This window comes from Trichomycterus rosablanca, chromosome 16, assembly GCF_030014385.1.
Source record: "Trichomycterus rosablanca isolate fTriRos1 chromosome 16, fTriRos1.hap1, whole genome shotgun sequence".
NCBI classification, from domain to species: domain Eukaryota; kingdom Metazoa; phylum Chordata; class Actinopteri; order Siluriformes; family Trichomycteridae; genus Trichomycterus; species Trichomycterus rosablanca.
In genome coordinates this window covers 7835001-7853668 of record NC_086003.1, presented here as the reverse complement: position 1 = coordinate 7853668, position 18668 = coordinate 7835001, and the positions used below count along the sequence as shown (strand labels likewise).

The following is an 18668-nucleotide window of genomic DNA, read 5'->3' as shown; positions in this document are numbered from 1 at the left end:
CCAGAGCTGGGAGCTCATAGCTGATGCAATTATGACCTCTGCTGGCTGATTGATGGCATCTGCACAGGGCTGGGGAATAATGTGATCAGGGTGTGGCTCTCCTACACAAAGCTGATCCACATATGAACTATGAACTCAGCCTTGTGCAGGTGAAAAGATGCAGTCGGCTACTGCGCACGTGTCGGAGGGGGCGTGTGTCTCCACAATCGGGATGGGGGTCAGCGCCAGTAGAAAGGAAGCAGAACGCAATTGGGTAAAAAATTGGACGTGCTAAAAAATTGGGTGAAAAAGGGAGGAAATGCATTTTAAAAATGTTATGTAATTGGCAGCACATTGATTCGTTTTTTTTGTCCTAGGCTATGACAGGTTTATTGCTTAAACCAGGATGTGTACTAGATTCTAAAGTAAGGTTCTACTCCTCACTAATTACAGACAAAAAGCACTTAATTAGTATTTAATGAGTCAATTTGAACAAAGGAATTAAACTATTCTGTCAAAAAGTGACCACAAACACAATACAAGACACAAGACTAAACCCCCACTAATACTAAACACCACTGTTAATAATCTGTAATGTTAAAAGTGCTAATTATGCTAATTAAGTCGTGTACAGGCTAAACCAGACACAGATGAAACAGATGAGACATCAAGACATGCATTAAAATTGTGTGTCCGGGTTAAATCACAACGTGCATTTTGACATCTTGACAAAATAATTTAAATAATGTGCGGAAGGCTACATATGGGATTATTATAATGTGGGTGATTCTTCAATTGGGGGGAACTTTTACGTCCCTAGGTTATAAATTTGTGTTAAAAATACTTTATTACAAAACAAATATTTTAGGTATTAAAAAGATCATTCATTGCATCACTAAAAAAATGACATACCAAAATAATTATGATTTCCATTTTTTATGATGATTTAAACATCAATATTTTGCTTACTTTGGCCTTGTCCCCAACCCAGACTTTAAATAAAGTCTAATAAAGTCTAATAAAATGCTAAAAAGTGATCAGTTCATTATAAAAAATCACAATATGAGTTTTATAACAACTTAAAAAGAAACAAAATGTAATATTTTTTTTTTATATTTGAAAAACGTATGCATATTTTTGAGCAATATATTACTGTCCCCAGCATTATCGTCATTACCGCAACAGTGTATGGTTTCTGTAGGGAATCATTTGAAGGTAACACTTGTTTATGTTGTAACCATGGAAACAAAGACTCGCAAGGAAGCACATGCCAGCCATGAGAGGAGACTGACATTTTAATGTCTGGAAATGTGAGTAATTTAATCATGTATTCCTCCTGATCATAGAGTATATTTATTCAGCGTCATTACCATTTACATCAATATGGCAGTACTTTACCAAAAAAAAAAAGAAATTTACACATTATTTCTATGTATTTAAAGTGCATCATGCACTAGCTGTTGACTAGCTTTAGCAAAACCATGGCCTAGCTAGTTTTTTTCTTAAAAATTGACATTACCGCAACACATCATTACCAACACATAATGCCATTTTGCTATGCCACTTCGCAAATAAATATGAAATATTAAAATTCTATATAAGCTCAACTGTAGCCATCATTAAGTCTTTGCTCTAAAGCATGTAAGCATTATCTTGACATAATTAAAACTAAATTATTACTAATTTTATTTTTCAAAAGTTAAGATGGTAAAAAGAGCCCGCAATTGAAGAATCACCCAAGTAAGTAAGTAAATTTTATTTATAAAGCACTCTTAAAACAACTTACATTGACCAAAGTGCTGTACATCGAACAAGCATACATAACACAACATTATGTGAAAAAGGAAAAACCAAATAAAAATATGTAAGAGAGAAAATAAAACAGATACAAATAGACTAAACAATTATAATTACCACAACTCCTCACTGTTCAAATTCCAGCTTATAAAGGTATGTTTTTAAAAAGGTATGTGATTTAAAAACAGAGGCCCATGGAGCTTGTCGAATAGTAGGAGGTAGAGTGTTCCATAGCCTCGGAGCATAAACTGCAAATGCACGATCACCTTTTAGCTTCAAACGAGCCCTAGGAACAGTCAACAAGTTCTGAGTGGCTGAATTTGCGGTTTGTTACCATAGCCACGCCTCAGCCTACCTAAAGCACTGCTGATCTAGAAAGCGCTAATTCAGTAGCCAGTTTGCGCCATTTATGCATTTTGCCTTTTGTAACCTACACTGTTTGTGAAGATGAGATCGCAACCAAGAACAAAGAAACAAAAAATGGTTCAATTCACGCAAGACCACTGCAAAGACGTCTGTTTCGTTCGTACGTGGAAGAAGCTGACCGAGAAAAATCTGATCTCATGTTACGTACAGAAATTTTAACCCTACAATCTGACATTCATATGAAGTTAAGGGCGTCAGCTGGACAATTTTGAGACTTGCTGGCTAATTTCCAAACAGAAAATGTGCCACATATTTGATAGTATTTTTGGATTACTTGTGTGAATCAGCCTTTTTCCACATGAAAATAATTACGTCTAAATATCGGTCCACCCTTACTGATCAACACTTGGAAGCTGATTGAGAATTAGTATCAGCAGCTACTGTCCAGACCACATAAACCTGGCCTACACCATTCAGTGCTTAATAAACTTATTAAACCTGGCATTATTTAGAACACATGAATCAAAGTGCTGCCAATTCACACTAACATGTATATGTAAGTAATATTTCAGAATCAGTCATTTGCATAACATGGTCTTAACAAAATTTCATTGAGCAAAGAACAAGCCCCTAATCTGTGTTCCTAATAATAAAGTGTTACTGATGAATGAATAGTCAATAGTGAAGTGTTTATCTTGTTCATAAAAGAGAAATATGCTCACATTGTCTCATCCTTCATGTCCATGATCTCTACACGGTCCAGGTACCACCCTGCACTGGCCTGTGTGTTATCGTGTCGAATACGCAGCTTTTTTAGCAGGCCCAGATCCATCGCAGTGAGGGTAAACACGTCCTCCTGAGAGAGAGACGGGTCAAAGGGCAACATGATTGTTCTTAATAAGCATAACAGGTTGAAATCAAAAGTGATTGTAAGAACATATCTCTAATTTCCCTTTCCTTTTTATGATGGACAACTGTGTAGGTAATGCTGGGGTGGACTTCAAAGCCTTCTCTGCACCCATTCAAACATTACTCACTGCACCTAGAAGCAGCTCTATATACACCCATCAGGCATAACAGGATCCCCTTTTGCTGCCAAAACAGCCCTGACCCGTCAAGGCATGGACTCCACTAGATCCCTGAATGTGTGCTGTGGTATCTGGCACTAAGATGTTAGCAGCAGATCCTTTAAGCCAAGTCAACACCTCAAACTTGTTGTTGTGCTCCTCAAACCATTCCTGAACCATTATCCTTCAGGGAGGGTGTACATGGTCTGCAACAGTGCTTAGGTAGGTGGTACGTGTCAAAGTAACATCCACATGGATGGCAGGACCCAAGGTTTCCCAGCAGAACATTGCCCAAAGCATCGCACTGCCTCCGCCGGCTTGCCTTCTTCCCATAGTGCATCCTGGTGCCATGTGTTTCCCAGGTAAGCGACGCACACGCACCCGGCACATCCACGTGATGTTAAAGAAAACGTGATTCATCAGACCAGGCCACCTTCTTCCATTGCTCCGTGGTCCAGTTCCGATACTCACGTGTCCATTGTTGGCACTTTCGGCGGTGGACAGGGGTCAGCAAGGGCACCCTGACTGATCTCCGGCTATGCAGCCCCATACACAACAAACTGTGATGCACTGTGTATTCTGAAACCTTTCTATCAGAACCAGCATTAACGTCTTCAGCAATTTGAGCTACAGTAGCTCGTCTGTTGGATCGGACCACACGGACCAGCCTTCGCTCCCCACGTGCATCAATGAGCCTTGGCCGCCCATGACCCTGTCGCCGGTTTACCACTGTTTCTTCCTTGGACCACTTTTGATAGATACTGACCACTGCAGACCAGGAACACCCCACAATAGCTGCAGTTTTGGAGATGCTCTGACCCAGTCTTCTAGCCATCACAATTTGGCCATTGTCAAACTCGCTCAAATCCTTATGCTTGTCCATTTTTCCTGCTTCTAACACATCAACTTTGAGTATAAAATATTCACTTGCTGCCTAATATATCCCACCCACTAACAGGTGCCTTGATGAAGAGATAATCAGTGTTATTCACTTCACCTGTCAGTGGTCATAATGTTATATCTGGTGGGTGTATGCCTCTAATTAGGACCTGCCCTTAAGTTGGATACATGTGTAGGTGTAGTTTTTCTACATGTGTCACCTGTCCACGTTCAAACTTGTTAAAATGGTTCGATTTGCGCAGTTTCCTCTCGCCCGTGTCCCCCATTTCGCCATAGATGTTGATGTAGACATTGGCATCTGTCCCAGCGCCCCACATGGTACCAGTGAATACATGGATTTCATATGTGTTCTCTGAAACAAAACAAAGCGGTACACATACCCAGGTAAAACTACCAAGTAAAAGACTCAAACTCTATTTCTTTTTTCTCACTGTTTTCTACATACCCTCAAGGTCTTCATAATCCTCAGCTTTCAGTTCCACTACAATCTCTCCATCTTCTTCATCTCGGGCAAGCCACCTGCTGCAGGGGAAGTGAAATGTTTTCACCACCTCCTTCAGCTCTCCTGGGTCATCATCATCATCGTCCTGCACGCAAGAGAAAAACATCTTGGAGCACACCTGGGCATTGTACACCCGGCGGGCCACATCTGAGGTCAGTGGCAATTAAAAAGCCGACATAAATATATGTACATCACACATACAATACAACATGTCATATGAGGATAAAGCAACACCTCAGAACACCTAAAAAGAAAAAAGCTGCTGATACAGCTGGGGCATGGTAAATCTGCCCTGGAGAGGGTAACAAATCAGTCCTGGACCCCAGGTGATGCCCCTGATGCTTCAGGGACCAATACCCACAAGTTTGACACACACAAGCCTGATCATCCGAAATAGATACCCCCCAGTTGAGTGAACTATCCGGTGAAACCCTCCTAATCTTGCAACCTCCAGACAAAGAAAGCACATTTCTTTAATTTACTTTTAGGCCCCTTTGTTGTAACAAGCCCAGCACCACATCCTCCTATTGTAGATGTTGCTCCACTGAGGATGAGAACTCATGTATGCCACTGTCCTTTTTCTTTATGAAAACAATTGGTGCTATCGGCCATAACTTTAAAACCACCTCCTTATTTTTACACTCACTGTGCATTTTATCAGCTCCACTTACCATATAGGAGCACTTTGTAGTTCTACAATTACTGACTAGTCCATCTGTTTCTCTTCATGCTTTGTTAGCCCACTTTCATGCTGTTCTTCAATGGTCAGGACCCCCATAAGACGACTACAGAGCAGGTATTATTTGGGTGGTGGATGATTCTCAGCACTGCAGTGACACTGACATGGTGGTGGTGTGTTAGTGTGTGTTGTGCTGGTATGAGTGGATCAGACACAGCAATGTCGAGTCTAAAGTAGCCGTGTGTGCGAGTCACAGACCTCTAGGTACTAACCAGGGTGTCAAAGAGCCCACCCTCTTTTTCGTCCTGTTGTTTCCCACCCAGCAGGCCAATTTTGTCTGATGCAAGCACTGCCAATTGTGTCCGCTAGGGGGCGCCCAGCCAACCTGTAGCCAAGCTAAAAATTAGATAATAAACTTAAATAATGACTCAGAGGTGCAGACTGTTCCTCGCTGTACTCACCTTCTTTCTCTTTTTCTTTTTCTTGTCCTTTTTCTCCTCTTCTTTTTTCTCAGACTTCACCATGGCCATGATGAGCCGCTTCACATCTACATGCTCTAGGAACCAGCCAGGTGCCACTCCTGTACCATTGTGCCCAATGCGGATCTTATAGATCTGGCCCACATCCAATGCTTCGATCTACCATGGACAAAAAGAGGTAAACGCAGGCTTGGATTTCAAGTGACTTAAAGCATAATTTTGGACTTCGGATATCCTTTTCCAAGACTGTGGGCATTAATATGGAATTGGACACTGTTGTGAGTCTATTAACACAAATGTTAATTGTGAATCAGTGTCTGACCTCGATTAAATGCAACAAATTCCTGAGCAAAGCTTTCCTAGACGATTGGAGACTGTTGTAGCAGCTACTGGTTTCCATATTCATGCCCATGTTTTTGGATTGGGATGTTCGACAAGCTCATTGTCAGGTGTCCACATATGTTTGGCCACCTACTTCATTACTTAAGAGTGCTATATATACAAAACACACACAGACACCTTAAAGATCTCAGTGGATCCCCTCTCGAAGTTGTTGGAGCGACTCTTCAGCTGAAAGACTTGAGTCTTGCCCTCCTCACCATAGATCTGCAGGAACACTTTGGCGTCGGTGCCGGCCGCAAACACGTCCCCCGTGACAACCGTTACCTCATAGTTAATCACTGCAATCACATCCCATATTATATTAATTAAAATAATAGAAACAATATCATTTGCATATTCTCAGCTTCTGTATAGCTTAAAGTTTGCACAACACTATATAGCCAAAAGTATTCGCTCATCTGCCATTCTTAATCCATAGGGTTTAATATGATGTCGGCCCACCCTTTGCAGCTATAACAGCTTCAACTCTTCTGGGAAGGCTTTCCACAAGGTTTAGGTGTTTATGGGAATTTTTGACCATTCTCCCAGAGGCGCATTTGTGCGGTCGGACACTGATGTTGGACGAGAAGGCCTGGCTCGCAGTCTCCGCTCTAATTCATCCCAAAGGTGTTCTATCGGGTTGAGGTCAGGACTCTGTGCAAACTCGCTCATCCATGTCTTTATGGACCTCGCTTTGTGCACTGGTGCGCAGTCATGTTGGAACAGGAAGGGGCCATCCCCAAACTGTTCCCACAAAGTCTCTTGGTATGCTGAAGCATTAAGAGTTCCTTTCACTGGAACTAAGAGGCCGAGCCCGACTCCTGAAAAACAACCCCACACCATAATCCCCCCTCCACCAAACTTTACACTTGGCACAATGCACTCACACAAGTACCGTTCTCCTGGCAACCGCCAAACCCAGACTCGTCCATCGGATTGCCAGACGGAGAAGCGTGATTCGTCACTCCAGAGAACACGTCTCCACCGCTCTAGAGTCCAGTGGCGGCGTGCTTTACACCACTGCATCCGACGCTTTGCATTGCGCTTGGTGATGTAAGGCTTGGATGCAGCTGCTCGACCATGGAAACCCATTCCATGAAGCTCTCTACACACTGTTCTTGAGCTAATCTGAAGGCCACGTGAAGTTTGGAGGTCTGTAGCGATTGACTATGTGCCTCAGCATCCGCTGACCCGCTCTGTCATTTTACGTGGCTACCACTTCGTGGCTGAGTTGCACAGGTGGCATCCTATCACGGTACCACGCTGGAATTTACTGAGCTCCTGAGAGCGACCCATTCTTTCACTAATGTTTGTAGAAGCAGTCTGCATGCCTAGGTGCTTGGTTTTATACACCTGTGGCCATGGAAGTGATTGGAACACCTGAATTCAATGATTTGAATGGGTGAGTGAATACTTTTGGCAATATAGTGTATTACACATGCTAAGGTATGTTCAAATTCAAATATGATCCAAGCAACCTTCTATGGAAGGGGAGAGCAGCATTAATGGTTCGGTTAATTAGGGCAAGTTGGCCAGGCCCATAACATCACATTACCACCACAATATTTACCTGTTGGTGTAATGTTCTTATTGTAAGCTACTGTGTTAGCCTGGCATCAGGTTAATGGAACCCAGGTCTTCCAGAAGGTTCCACTTTTCACTCTTTAGTACATCACTTCAATAATGTGCCTCTAATGTGCCTCTGTGTCACAAATTCTGACCTCTTCTGAGGCAAGCAATGCCTATAAGGTGTTTTATCTTAACTGGTAGATCGCGCCTCATTCAAACTGGTCAACGTGATTGACATGATATGTGGCCACTGTTTCTTTAATTTGCGGTTTGTTACCATAGCTATGCCTCAGCCCACCTAAAACACTGCTAATCTAGAAAGTTTTCATTCATCAGTAGCCAGTTTGCGCCATTTTTGCATTTTTCCTTTTGTAACCTCCACTGTTTGTAAAGATGAGTGCGTAACCAAGCACAAAGAAACCAAAAACAGTTCGATTCGAGAACATTAATTCATTTATACCATAGCTTGAATCAGATTTCAGATAGAACAGAAAGTGTGTGGTCTTGTTGCTCTGTGTTTGTGTGTATGTTCACATACATTTCTCGATCTCATTTGTTTCACTTGGGTAGATCTCAACCTCCACCTTGCCGTCAGCCTCATCTTTGCAAAGCCAGCGGTGACTGGGAAACATATACTGAACTCCATGCACCGGCACCCAGATCAACACGCTGTCCAGGAACCAGCCGGCCTGCAGGCCTTCGTTCGTGTGGCCAATCAGGAGACGGTTTATCTGTGGGACACACACACCAAGGGACAAGATACAGGTTGGAGAAAGCAATATATTTACTTTAATACACCGATCAGCCATAACATTAAAACCACCTCCTTGTTTCTACACTCACTGTCTATTTTATCAGCTCTACTTACATATAGAAGCACTTTGTAGTTATACAATTACTGACTGTAGTCCATCTGTTTCTCTACATGCTTTGTTAGCCCCCTTTCATGCTGTTCTTCAATGGTCAGGACCACCACAGAGCAGGTATTATTTAGATAGTGGATCATTCTCAGCACTGCAATGACACTGACATGGTGGTGGTGTGTTAGTGTGTGTTGTGCTGGTATGAGTGGATCAGACACAGCAATGCTGGAGTTTTTAAACACCTCACTGTCACTGCTGGACTGAGAATAGTCCACCAACCAAAAATATCCAGCCAACAGCTCCCCATGGGCAGTGACCTGTGACCACTGATGAAGGTCTAGAAGATGACCAACTCAATCAGCAGCAATAGATGAGCGATCGTCTCTGACTTTACATCTACAAGGTGGACCAACTAGGTAGGAGTGGCTAATAGAGTGGACAGTGAGTGGACAAAACTCCAGCAGCGCTGCTGTGTCTGATCCACTCATACCAGCACAACACACACTAACACACCACCACCATGTCAGTGTCACTGCAGTGCTGAGAATCATCCACCATCTAAATAATACCTGCTCTGTCGTGGTCTTGTGGGGGTCCTGACCATTGAAGAACAGCATGAAAGGGGGCTAACAAAGCATGTAGAGAAACAGATGGACTACAGTTAGTAATTGTAGAACTACAAAGTGCTTCTATATGGTAAGTGGAGCTGATAAAATGGACAGTGAGTATGGGAAAAACACAGAAACTTCCTTCTCACAATACTGTTATCACTGGGTGGTAGGTGGGTGCGTGTGTGTGTGTGGGTGTGTGTGTAAACCTACCTGGCCAAGGTCAGAGGTCTCTACTGTGAAGATGTCGGTATGGCCTGTCTCGAAATAGTTGGTGTGGCTGTTATCGGAGGCGATGAGCAGGATCTTGTTGGTGTCGCCTTTCTCTCCGTAGAGCTTCACGAACACCTTCGAATCTGAGCTTGCTCCACTAATACTGCCTGTCTTTACTGCAATGTGATAACTCACATCTGCACACACACACACACACACACACACAACACAGCATAACAGATGGTTTTGGATGGGGTCAAAGTCAGGGGTCAGACACTCCTAATAGTTCTGAACAGCCTTTCAAAACTACTAAAAGACAAAATGTGTAAAATATATGAAGATTTTGCAGCATTCCTTCAACCATCCTCTTCTTTTGTACAAGCCAATTATTATTTGTATTATTATTATTATTGTTATTATTATTATTATTATATAGAAGCCAGAAGTGTGGGGCAGGGGTCTAACTCTGTATTAAGATCGGCAGCGACTTTTAGCCTCGTCACCCAAACTGCTGATCGCTCATCGTCCTGTGTTCGCACCAGCAGCGTCATCGTTGACTGTGGGCGTTTGGTTGCCATGGTTTAACTGATGCCAAGCAAAAAAAAAAGCAAATGTCATGGCAGTACAGCATACTTTACTGGCTAGTAGTATCATTTAATCACAAATCAGATTCCACAGTTTTTACCACAAATCAGATGTGTTTGTTAAATCAGACAAGTTTGTTGTCACTTTTTAATTATTACCAGGTAAGCAGGTAGGTTAATGAATGGATGAAATTGCCATTTGCAGTTAGGTAGTAGAGAGGGCTATTACGCTTGCCCAACAGACCGTGGTGCTATCGGCCAGCTGGGCATCTACACAGAAAAGACTGCTATGTCTGGGGGAAGTAGGGGTGGCCAAAGCTCTTAATGGATTAGCATGCTGTCCAGGGTATTCTTGCTTTGCACCCCAGTGTTTCCCGGTGGATTTAGATCTGCTCGACCCTGAGCAGAATATTGGCCATTGGCAAAATTGGATCCTAGTTTACCAAATATTTACGGTTTGGTACTTTAATATGTAGTCAGGTGCATCACCTGGCTAACACCGTCCCTACAGTGAAACATGGTGGTGGCAGCATCATGCTATGGAGGGTGCTGCTTCTAAGTGACAGGGAAATGGAGACTGGTAGGAATTGAGGGACAGATAAATGCAGCTAAATACATGAAAATCTTTGTAGAAAACCTCCTCCAGAGGACATGAAAACTCAGACTAGGGCAACAATTTACAACACAGACCAAAAGCATACAGCCAAAACAACACATTGTGTAAGAACTATAAATGTATTTTTAATTAAATAAGAAAGAGGAATGTTTCCAACCAGTTAGTCACAGACAAGAACAATTGGGGGGGAAAAATCACCAACATCCCAATTTGCAATGATTTACAATTCCTTTTAGGGTGCATGTACACTCCTGAGCAAATACAATTTGGTCAAATCAAAAATTGCATTAATATATTAAGGGAAATAACAATACAGGAGAAATTTTGGACATTTTTTCCGTCCTTTAGCAACAAGCTAGTGGTGGCACAGGACTCAGTTGCACTTTTAGTTCTTGGTCATATTCTGACCAGTGATACTGTATGTTGTTCCAATGTGTGTTTACTTACTGAACAAGCGCTGTCCATCTGAAGTTGGAACCAATTCCCGAACAATCTGTCCATCATCTTCACTACGATCCAACCATCTGTATTAAAGAGAAAGAGAAACAGAAATATTACAGCATTGCTGGATTCTAAATATTTTCTTGGTATTTTGGTAGTGGTAGTCTGCTTTTATAAAGAGATTATATAAAGCTGTGGCTATTTGATTCCAGACTCTTATATACAGTATACACTATATTGCCAAAAGTATTCGCTCGTCTGCCTTCACACGCATATGAACTTGAGTGACGTCCCATTCTTAATCCATAAGGTTTAATATGATGTCGGCCCACCCTTTACAGCTATAACAGCTTCAACTCTTCTGGGAAGGCTTTCCACAAGCTTTAGGAGTGTGTTCATGGGAATTTTTGACCATTCTTCCAGAAGCACATTTGTGCGGTCGGACACTGATGTTGGACGAAAAGGCCTGGCTCACAGTCTCAGCTCTAATTCATCCCAAAGGTGTTCTATCGGATGTGGTCAGGACCAAACTCGCTCATCCATGTCTTTATGGACCTCGCTTTGTGCACTGGTGCGCAGTCATGTTGGAACAGGAAGGGGCCATCCCCAAACTGTTCCCACAAGGTTGGGAGCATGAAATTGTCCAAAATCTCTTGGTATGCTGAAGCATTAAGAATTCCTTTCACTGGAACTAAGTGGCCGAGCCAAACTCCTGAAAAACAACCCCACACCATAATCCCCCCTCCACCAAACTTTACACTTGGCACAATGCAGTCAGACAAGTACATCGGATTGCCAGACGTAGAAGCGTGATTCGTCACCCCAGAGAACACGTCTCCACTGCTCTAGAGTACAGTGGCGGCGATCTTTACACCACTGCATCCGACGCTTTGCATTGCGCTTGGTGATGTAAGGCTTGGACGCAGCTGCTCGGCCATGGAAACCCATTCCATGAAGCTCTCTACACACTGTTCTTGAGCTAATCTGAAGGTCACATGAAGTTTGGAGGTCTGACCCCTAGGACCGGAGCTGCCCACCATGATTATAAGCAAAGCTTGTGGGTTCTAGGTCATAAAAATGAATAAATTGAGGTGATCAGGGATGATGGGTTGCTGTCGTTCTGCCTCTCTTGTCCGATCACTCAGGTTTGATGACGGTGGGGGAGGTGGGCGCTGACGTCCTGTGAAGGCCTTCATGACTGTTACCTGCTCATGAGTTTCATGATGTTCTCTGAAGAACTGACCTGTCGGTTTAATCCGAGGGGGTTCAGACGTACCACCTGCTTTATATGAAAACGTAAATGTGTAGTAGCCAACCAGTTCTTTTCACCTGCACAAGATAGGGAGAGGAGATACATTCAATGATCTTCATTATTCTCTGTCTCTGTGTAGGCACCATCAACCAGACGCCAAAGACCACAATTACATGTCCGTCCAAGAGCAAAGCTGAGATTCAAACTCCAGAGCTCAAGATCCCAGCAATGGTAAGCTAGTATCTAATGGTATCTCTGTGCCACCCAAGTTCTCAAGTTCTCTTCAACTCTTCAACAGTTTTCTACTGTATTTTAGGCTATTTTAGATATTTTAAGTGTCCATTTACTTATAGTGCTAGTTCTGTTCCTGTTTTTAGTGTCTTGTTCTATCTCGCTTCCTCTAACTAAACGTTGAGCCTATTTTAGAGATATCCGTACGGGATTCACTGGGTTCTTCCTTTCCTGATCTATGTCTACATACAGATAGAAAGGATGTCTGTGAAGCTGAATTTAGACAGGACCTAACAGGCCAACCAAACTGCATGTGTACCAGCGTTATACCATCTGTGTGCGTAACGTTAGACTATCCTCTGGTCTGGTCTGGTTGTGTTTCCATCGCATCGTGTTTCCATCGTTTAGTCTCCATTAGTAACCAGACTCTATTTCTTCATTTACATAAGAACTTGGACAGCACTCTCACACCAACACACACATTCACACGGTCACACCAACACACATATTCCCATGCATTCATGTACATACATTAAATAAAGCACCAAGTCTGTGTTTTAATAGGCATCGTCAGACTCTGCAGCAGTAGCAGTAGATCTTAGAGCAGGCAGTTATTGAGCCAGCTGGGGTCCTTGGGCGGGGTATTTATACGGACACCTTGGGGTCCATGGCGCGAACGTGCATGCGTGTGTGTGTGTGTATGTGGCAGCGGTCTCTGGAGCTGGAGCAGCTGCATGGAGGTGTGGACGGACGGGCATAGATGAGCCCCATTTAGCATTTGCTGTCTGGAGTTGAATTAAGCTGGTGCGAGCAACTTTGGCAGTACTGGTTTCCAGTTCAGTATACCAAGTTTGTACTTTGTGACTGCGTACAAGTAGCTAAATGGTAGGGCTACTTTGGGGAGTACAAGCATCCAGCAATGCTTCTGATTAATGCATCAGCTCTATGCAACGGCAGGCTCCAAACTGCAAGCACCCTGTCTTGAGATTTGTTATAAAGACGTTTCTGTGAAGTTGACACGCTTATTGGTTGTCAGCTGCTGTTCTCTAGTTGCTGTTGTTCTCTAGTCACTGTTCTCTATGAGCTGATGTTCTCTACTGTCTTATTAGTTTGTTGGTGTTTGTTTGATATTGGTGTTAAAGCTTTCCTCAGATGGTGGTATGTTTGTGTAGACAAGTATTCAGCAAATTGTGAACCACCGACTGGAGAGGTTTGTTGTATTTTCTTAATCTTTTCAGAAATCTATGTAGACGCTGGTGATAATACAATAACTAAAAATTAATCCTTACTCAGTGTTAAACATGCTCAGGACTGCTTAGATGGGATTGGAATAGATGGATGGATGGATGGATGGAGGTATAATACATAGATGGATGGATGGATGGAGGTATAATACATAGATGGATGGAGGTATAATACATAGATAGATGGATGGATGGATGGATGGATGGAGGTATAATACATAGATGGATGGATGGATGGTAGATAGATAGATAGAGGGAGGGATGGATGGATAAAGGGATGGATGGATGATGGTAGATAGATGGATAGATAGGTAGATAGATGGATGGATGATAGATAGATGGATGGATAGATAGATAGATGGATTTATAGATGGGTGGATGGATAAACAGATGAATAGATGGATTTATAGATGGATGGATGGATGGGTAGATAGATGGTAGATAGATAGATGCATGGATGGATGGTAGATAGATAGATGGAGGGAGGGAGGGAGGGAGGGATAGAGGGATGGATGGATAAGAGGGATGGATGGATGATGGTGGATAGATAGGTAGATAGATGGATGGATGATAGATAGATGGATGGATATATAGATGGATTTGGATGGATAAACAGATGAATAGATGGATTTATGGATGGATGGATGGGTAGATAGATGGTAGATAGATAGATGCATGGATGGATGGGTAGATGGATGGATGGATGGATGGATGGATGGATGGGTAGATAGATGGATGGATGGATGGATGATGGTAGATAGATAAATAGATGGATGGTAGATGGATGGATGGATGATGGTAGATAGATGGATTTATAGATGGATGGATGGATGGATGGATGGATGGATGGATGGATGGATGGATAAACGGATGAACAGATGGATGGATAGATAGTGGATGGATGGATGGATGATGGTAGGTAGATAAATAGATGGATGGATGGATAAACAGATAGATGGATGGATGGATGGATCACTTTATTTAACCCCAACTAATTCAGCAAATTGTGAACCACTGACTGGAGAGGTTTGCTGTATTTTCCTCCTTTTTTTTTTAACCTACTTAACTCTAGCCTAAAGGTTGGCCAGGTAAGGGAGTGTTTGGGGACATCCAGATTAGGGTTGGGCGATATTGCCGATTTTCATACCGTCATACCGTCTTCATAAAATACCGCGGTATACGGTAGTTCCGTGGGGGGTGGGGGGGGGGGGGGGGGGGGGGGGGCATCTCTCTGTTAGTAATCGGTCGCGATGCACACACACAGATAATATTACTTGTATAAACTTGCACAAGTGTGTTTTTTTTCAAGTTTGGGCTTGTCAGTGAATGTAACCGTATTCGGTACACAGATGTTATGTTGACATGCTAGCACGTTGTGCCACCCCATTCCATGGTTTTGAATGGCAAGATACTAACTGTTAGCTTAGCAAGCAAAACCCGATGGAATCGCTGTCTAAGTTGCGCGTTCGAATAACCTGCCTTATAATAAGTCATTGACTTATTAGAATCCTCTCTACTAAGGCAGCTGCCTATGTAAGGCAAGGCAAGGCAAGGCAAGTTTATTTGTATAGCACCTTTCATACACAGTGACAATTCAAAGTGCTTTACATAAGGAAAAATTAAAAATTAAAAGCATTAAAACATTCCTGAGATCTAGAACCTCAGAAAGACTTCTTGCAAACATTTAGTTACAATTAAAAACATAAAATTCAAACAAGAGAGATAAAAATTAAGAACATGAAAAATTAAAAGAAAATATTGTAAAATATACCCTACAATTTGGTAAATACGAAATTAAAACAAGAGAAATAAGCAATTAAAACATAAAAACGAAAAGAAAATATAGTAAAATATACCTTACAGTTTAGAGAATATGGAATTAAAACAAGACTAAAAGAAATATGGTAAAATGAGGATGATAGTAAAAATATCGAGCTCAATCATAGGCACAAGAAAAAAGAAAAGTTTTTAACCTGGATTTAAAGATTTCTACATTTGAGGAACATCTAATATCTCCTGGCAGTCTGTTCCAGTTACAGTGTATCACAAAAGTGAGTACACCCCTCACATTTCTGCAGATATTTAAGTATATCTTTTCATGGGACAACACTGACAAAATGACACTTTGACACAATGAAAAGTAGTCTGTGTGCAGCTTATATAACAGTGTAAATTTATTCTTCCCTCAAAATAACTCAATATACAGCCATTAATGTCTAAACCACCGGCAACAAAAGTGAGTACACCCCTAAGAGACTACACCCCTAAATGTCCAAATTGAGCACTGCTTGTCATTTTCCCTCCAAAATGTCATGTGATTTGTTAGTGTTACTAGGTCTCAGGTGTGCATAGGGAGCAGTTGTGTTCAATTTAGTAGTACAGCTCTCACACTCTCTCATACTGGTCACTGAAAGTTCCAACATGGCACCTCATGGCAAAGAACTCTCTGAGGATCTTAAAAGACGAATTGTTGCGCTACATGAAGATGGCCAAGGCTACAAGAAGATTGCCAACACCCTGAAACTGAGCTGCAGCACAGTGGCCAAGATCATCCAGCGTTTTAAAAGAGCAGGGTCCACTCAGAACAGACACTCAGTTGGTCGTCCAAAGAAGCTGAGTGCACGTGCTCAGCGTCACATCCAACTGCTGTCTTTGAAAGATAGGCGCAGGAGTGCTGTCAGCATTGCTGCAGAGATTGAAAAGGTGGGGGGTCAGCCTGTCAGTGCTCAGACCATACGCCGCACACTACATCAAATTGGTCTGCATGGCTGTCACCCCAGAAGGAAGCCTCTTCTGAAGTCTCTACACAAGAAAGCCCGCAAACAGTTTGCTGAAGACATGTCAACAAAGGACATGGATTACTGGAACCATGTCCTATGGTCTGATGAGACCAAGATTCATTTGTTTGGTTCAGATGGTCTCAAGCATGTGTGGCGGCAATCAGGTGAGGAGTACAAAGATAAGTGTGTCATGCCTACAGTCAAGCATGGTGGTGGGAATGCCATGGTCTGGGGCTGCATGAGTGCAGCAGGTGTTGGGGAGTTACATTTCATTGAGGGACACATGAACTCCAATATGTACTGTGAAATACTGAAGCAGAGCATGATCCCCTCCCTCCGGAAACTGGGTCGCAGGGCAGTGTTCCAGCATGATAATGACCCCAAACACACCTCTAAGACGACCACTGCTTTATTGAAGAGGCTGAGGGTAAAGGTGATGGACTGGCCAAGCATGTCTCCAGACCTAAACCCAATAGAACATCTTTGGGGCATCCTCAAGCGGAAGGTGGAGGAGCGCAAAGTCTCGAATATCCACCAGCTCCGTGATGTCGTCATGGAGGAGTGGAAAAGCATTCCAGTGGCAACCTGTGAAGCTCTGGTAAACTCCATGCCCAGGAGAGTTAAGGCAGTTCTGGGAAATAATGGTGGCCACACAAAATATTGACACTTCAGGAACTTTCACTAAGGGGTGTACTCACTTTTGTTGCCGGTGGTTTAGACATTAATGGCTGTATATTGAGTTATTTTGAGGGAAGAATAAATTTACACTGTTATATAAGCTGCACACAGACTACTTTTCATTGTGTCAAAGTGTAATTTTGTCAGTGTTGTCCCATGAAAAGATATACTTAAATATCTGCAGAAATGTGAGGGGTGTACTCACTTTTGTGATACACTGTATATGCAGCCCAACAACTAAATGCTGCTTCACCATGTTTAGTTTGGACTCTGGGCTCTACTAGCTGACCTGAGTCCATGGATCTAAGAGATCTACTGGGTTTATATTCTCTGAACATTTCTGAGATGTATTCTGGGCCGAACCCATTCAGTGATTTGTAGACCAGTAGCAGCACCTTAAATTCTATTCTGTAACTAACCGGAAGCCAGTGTAGAGATTTCAGAACTGGAGTGATGTGCTCAGTTCTCTTTGTCTTGGTTAAAACTCTAGCAGCAGCGTTCTGAATGAGCTGTAACTGTTTAATGGTCTTTTTGGGAAGTCCAGTTAAGAGACCATTACAATAGTCCACCCTACTGGAGATAAAAGCATGGATGAGCTTCTCTAGGTCTTGTTGGCACACTAGACCCTTGATTTTGGCTATATTTCTAAGATGGTAGAAGGCTGTTTTGGTGATGGTTTTAATATGGCTGGTGCATGTAAGATCTGAGTCTATTAGAACGCCAAGATTTCGGACTTGGTCTTTGGTTTTTAGAGCCCGGGAACTGAGGTGTTCAATGACACTAGACCTCTTTTCTTTGTTGCCAAACACGACAATCTCTGTTTTGTCCTTATTTAACTGTAAAAAATTCTGGCTCATCCAGTTATTGATGTCCTCCAGACACTGACACAGTGAATCTATTGGGCTGTAATCATCTGGTGAGAGAGCCAGATATATCTGTGTGTCATCTGCATAACTATGGTAATTAATGTTGTTAGCCTGTAGCATTTGGCCTAATGGCAGCATATAAAGATTGAACAGGAGAGGTCCAAGAACTGATCCCTGGGGGATTCCACATGTCATAGCCACTCTGTCAGATTCATAGCTGCCAATAGTGACAAAGTAACTGCGGTCTTTTAAGTAAGACCTGAACCAATTAAGGACTGTTCCGGAAAGTCCAACCCAGTTTTCCAACCTATCCAGCAATATTCTATGATCTACAGTGTCAAAGGCTGCACTAAGATCCAGTAAAACCAGAACTGATATTTTACCCGAGTCAGTATTCAGCCGTAGATCATTTACCACTTTTATGAGAGCCGTTTCAGTGCTGTGGTGAGCTCGAAAGCCTGACTGAAATTTGTCAAAAGAACCACTGGAATTCAATAAACTGCTGACTTGATTGTAGACAACTTTCTCAATGATCTTAGCTGTGAAAGGAAGATTTGAGATCGGCCTGTAGTT

The 18668-nt window shown here is 42.5% G+C and overlaps 1 protein-coding gene across 1 annotated transcript in view; it reads right to left on the bottom strand.

Moving 5' to 3' along the window:
- Positions 1-18668, bottom strand: part of LOC134330433 (lipoxygenase homology domain-containing protein 1-like) — a 63964-nt gene that overhangs the window by 30115 nt on the left and 15181 nt on the right. Inside the window, exons 13-20 of the mRNA XM_063011568.1 lie at positions 11051-11127; positions 9404-9600; positions 8258-8450; positions 6289-6449; positions 5752-5928; positions 4555-4696; positions 4310-4461; positions 2865-2998 (exon numbers count right to left, since the gene is read on the bottom strand). Coding sequence (XP_062867638.1) covers positions 2865-2998; positions 4310-4461; positions 4555-4696; positions 5752-5928; positions 6289-6449; positions 8258-8450; positions 9404-9600; positions 11051-11127 — 1233 coding nt within the window. The remainder of the gene's footprint in view (positions 1-2864; positions 2999-4309; positions 4462-4554; positions 4697-5751; positions 5929-6288; positions 6450-8257; positions 8451-9403; positions 9601-11050; positions 11128-18668) is intronic.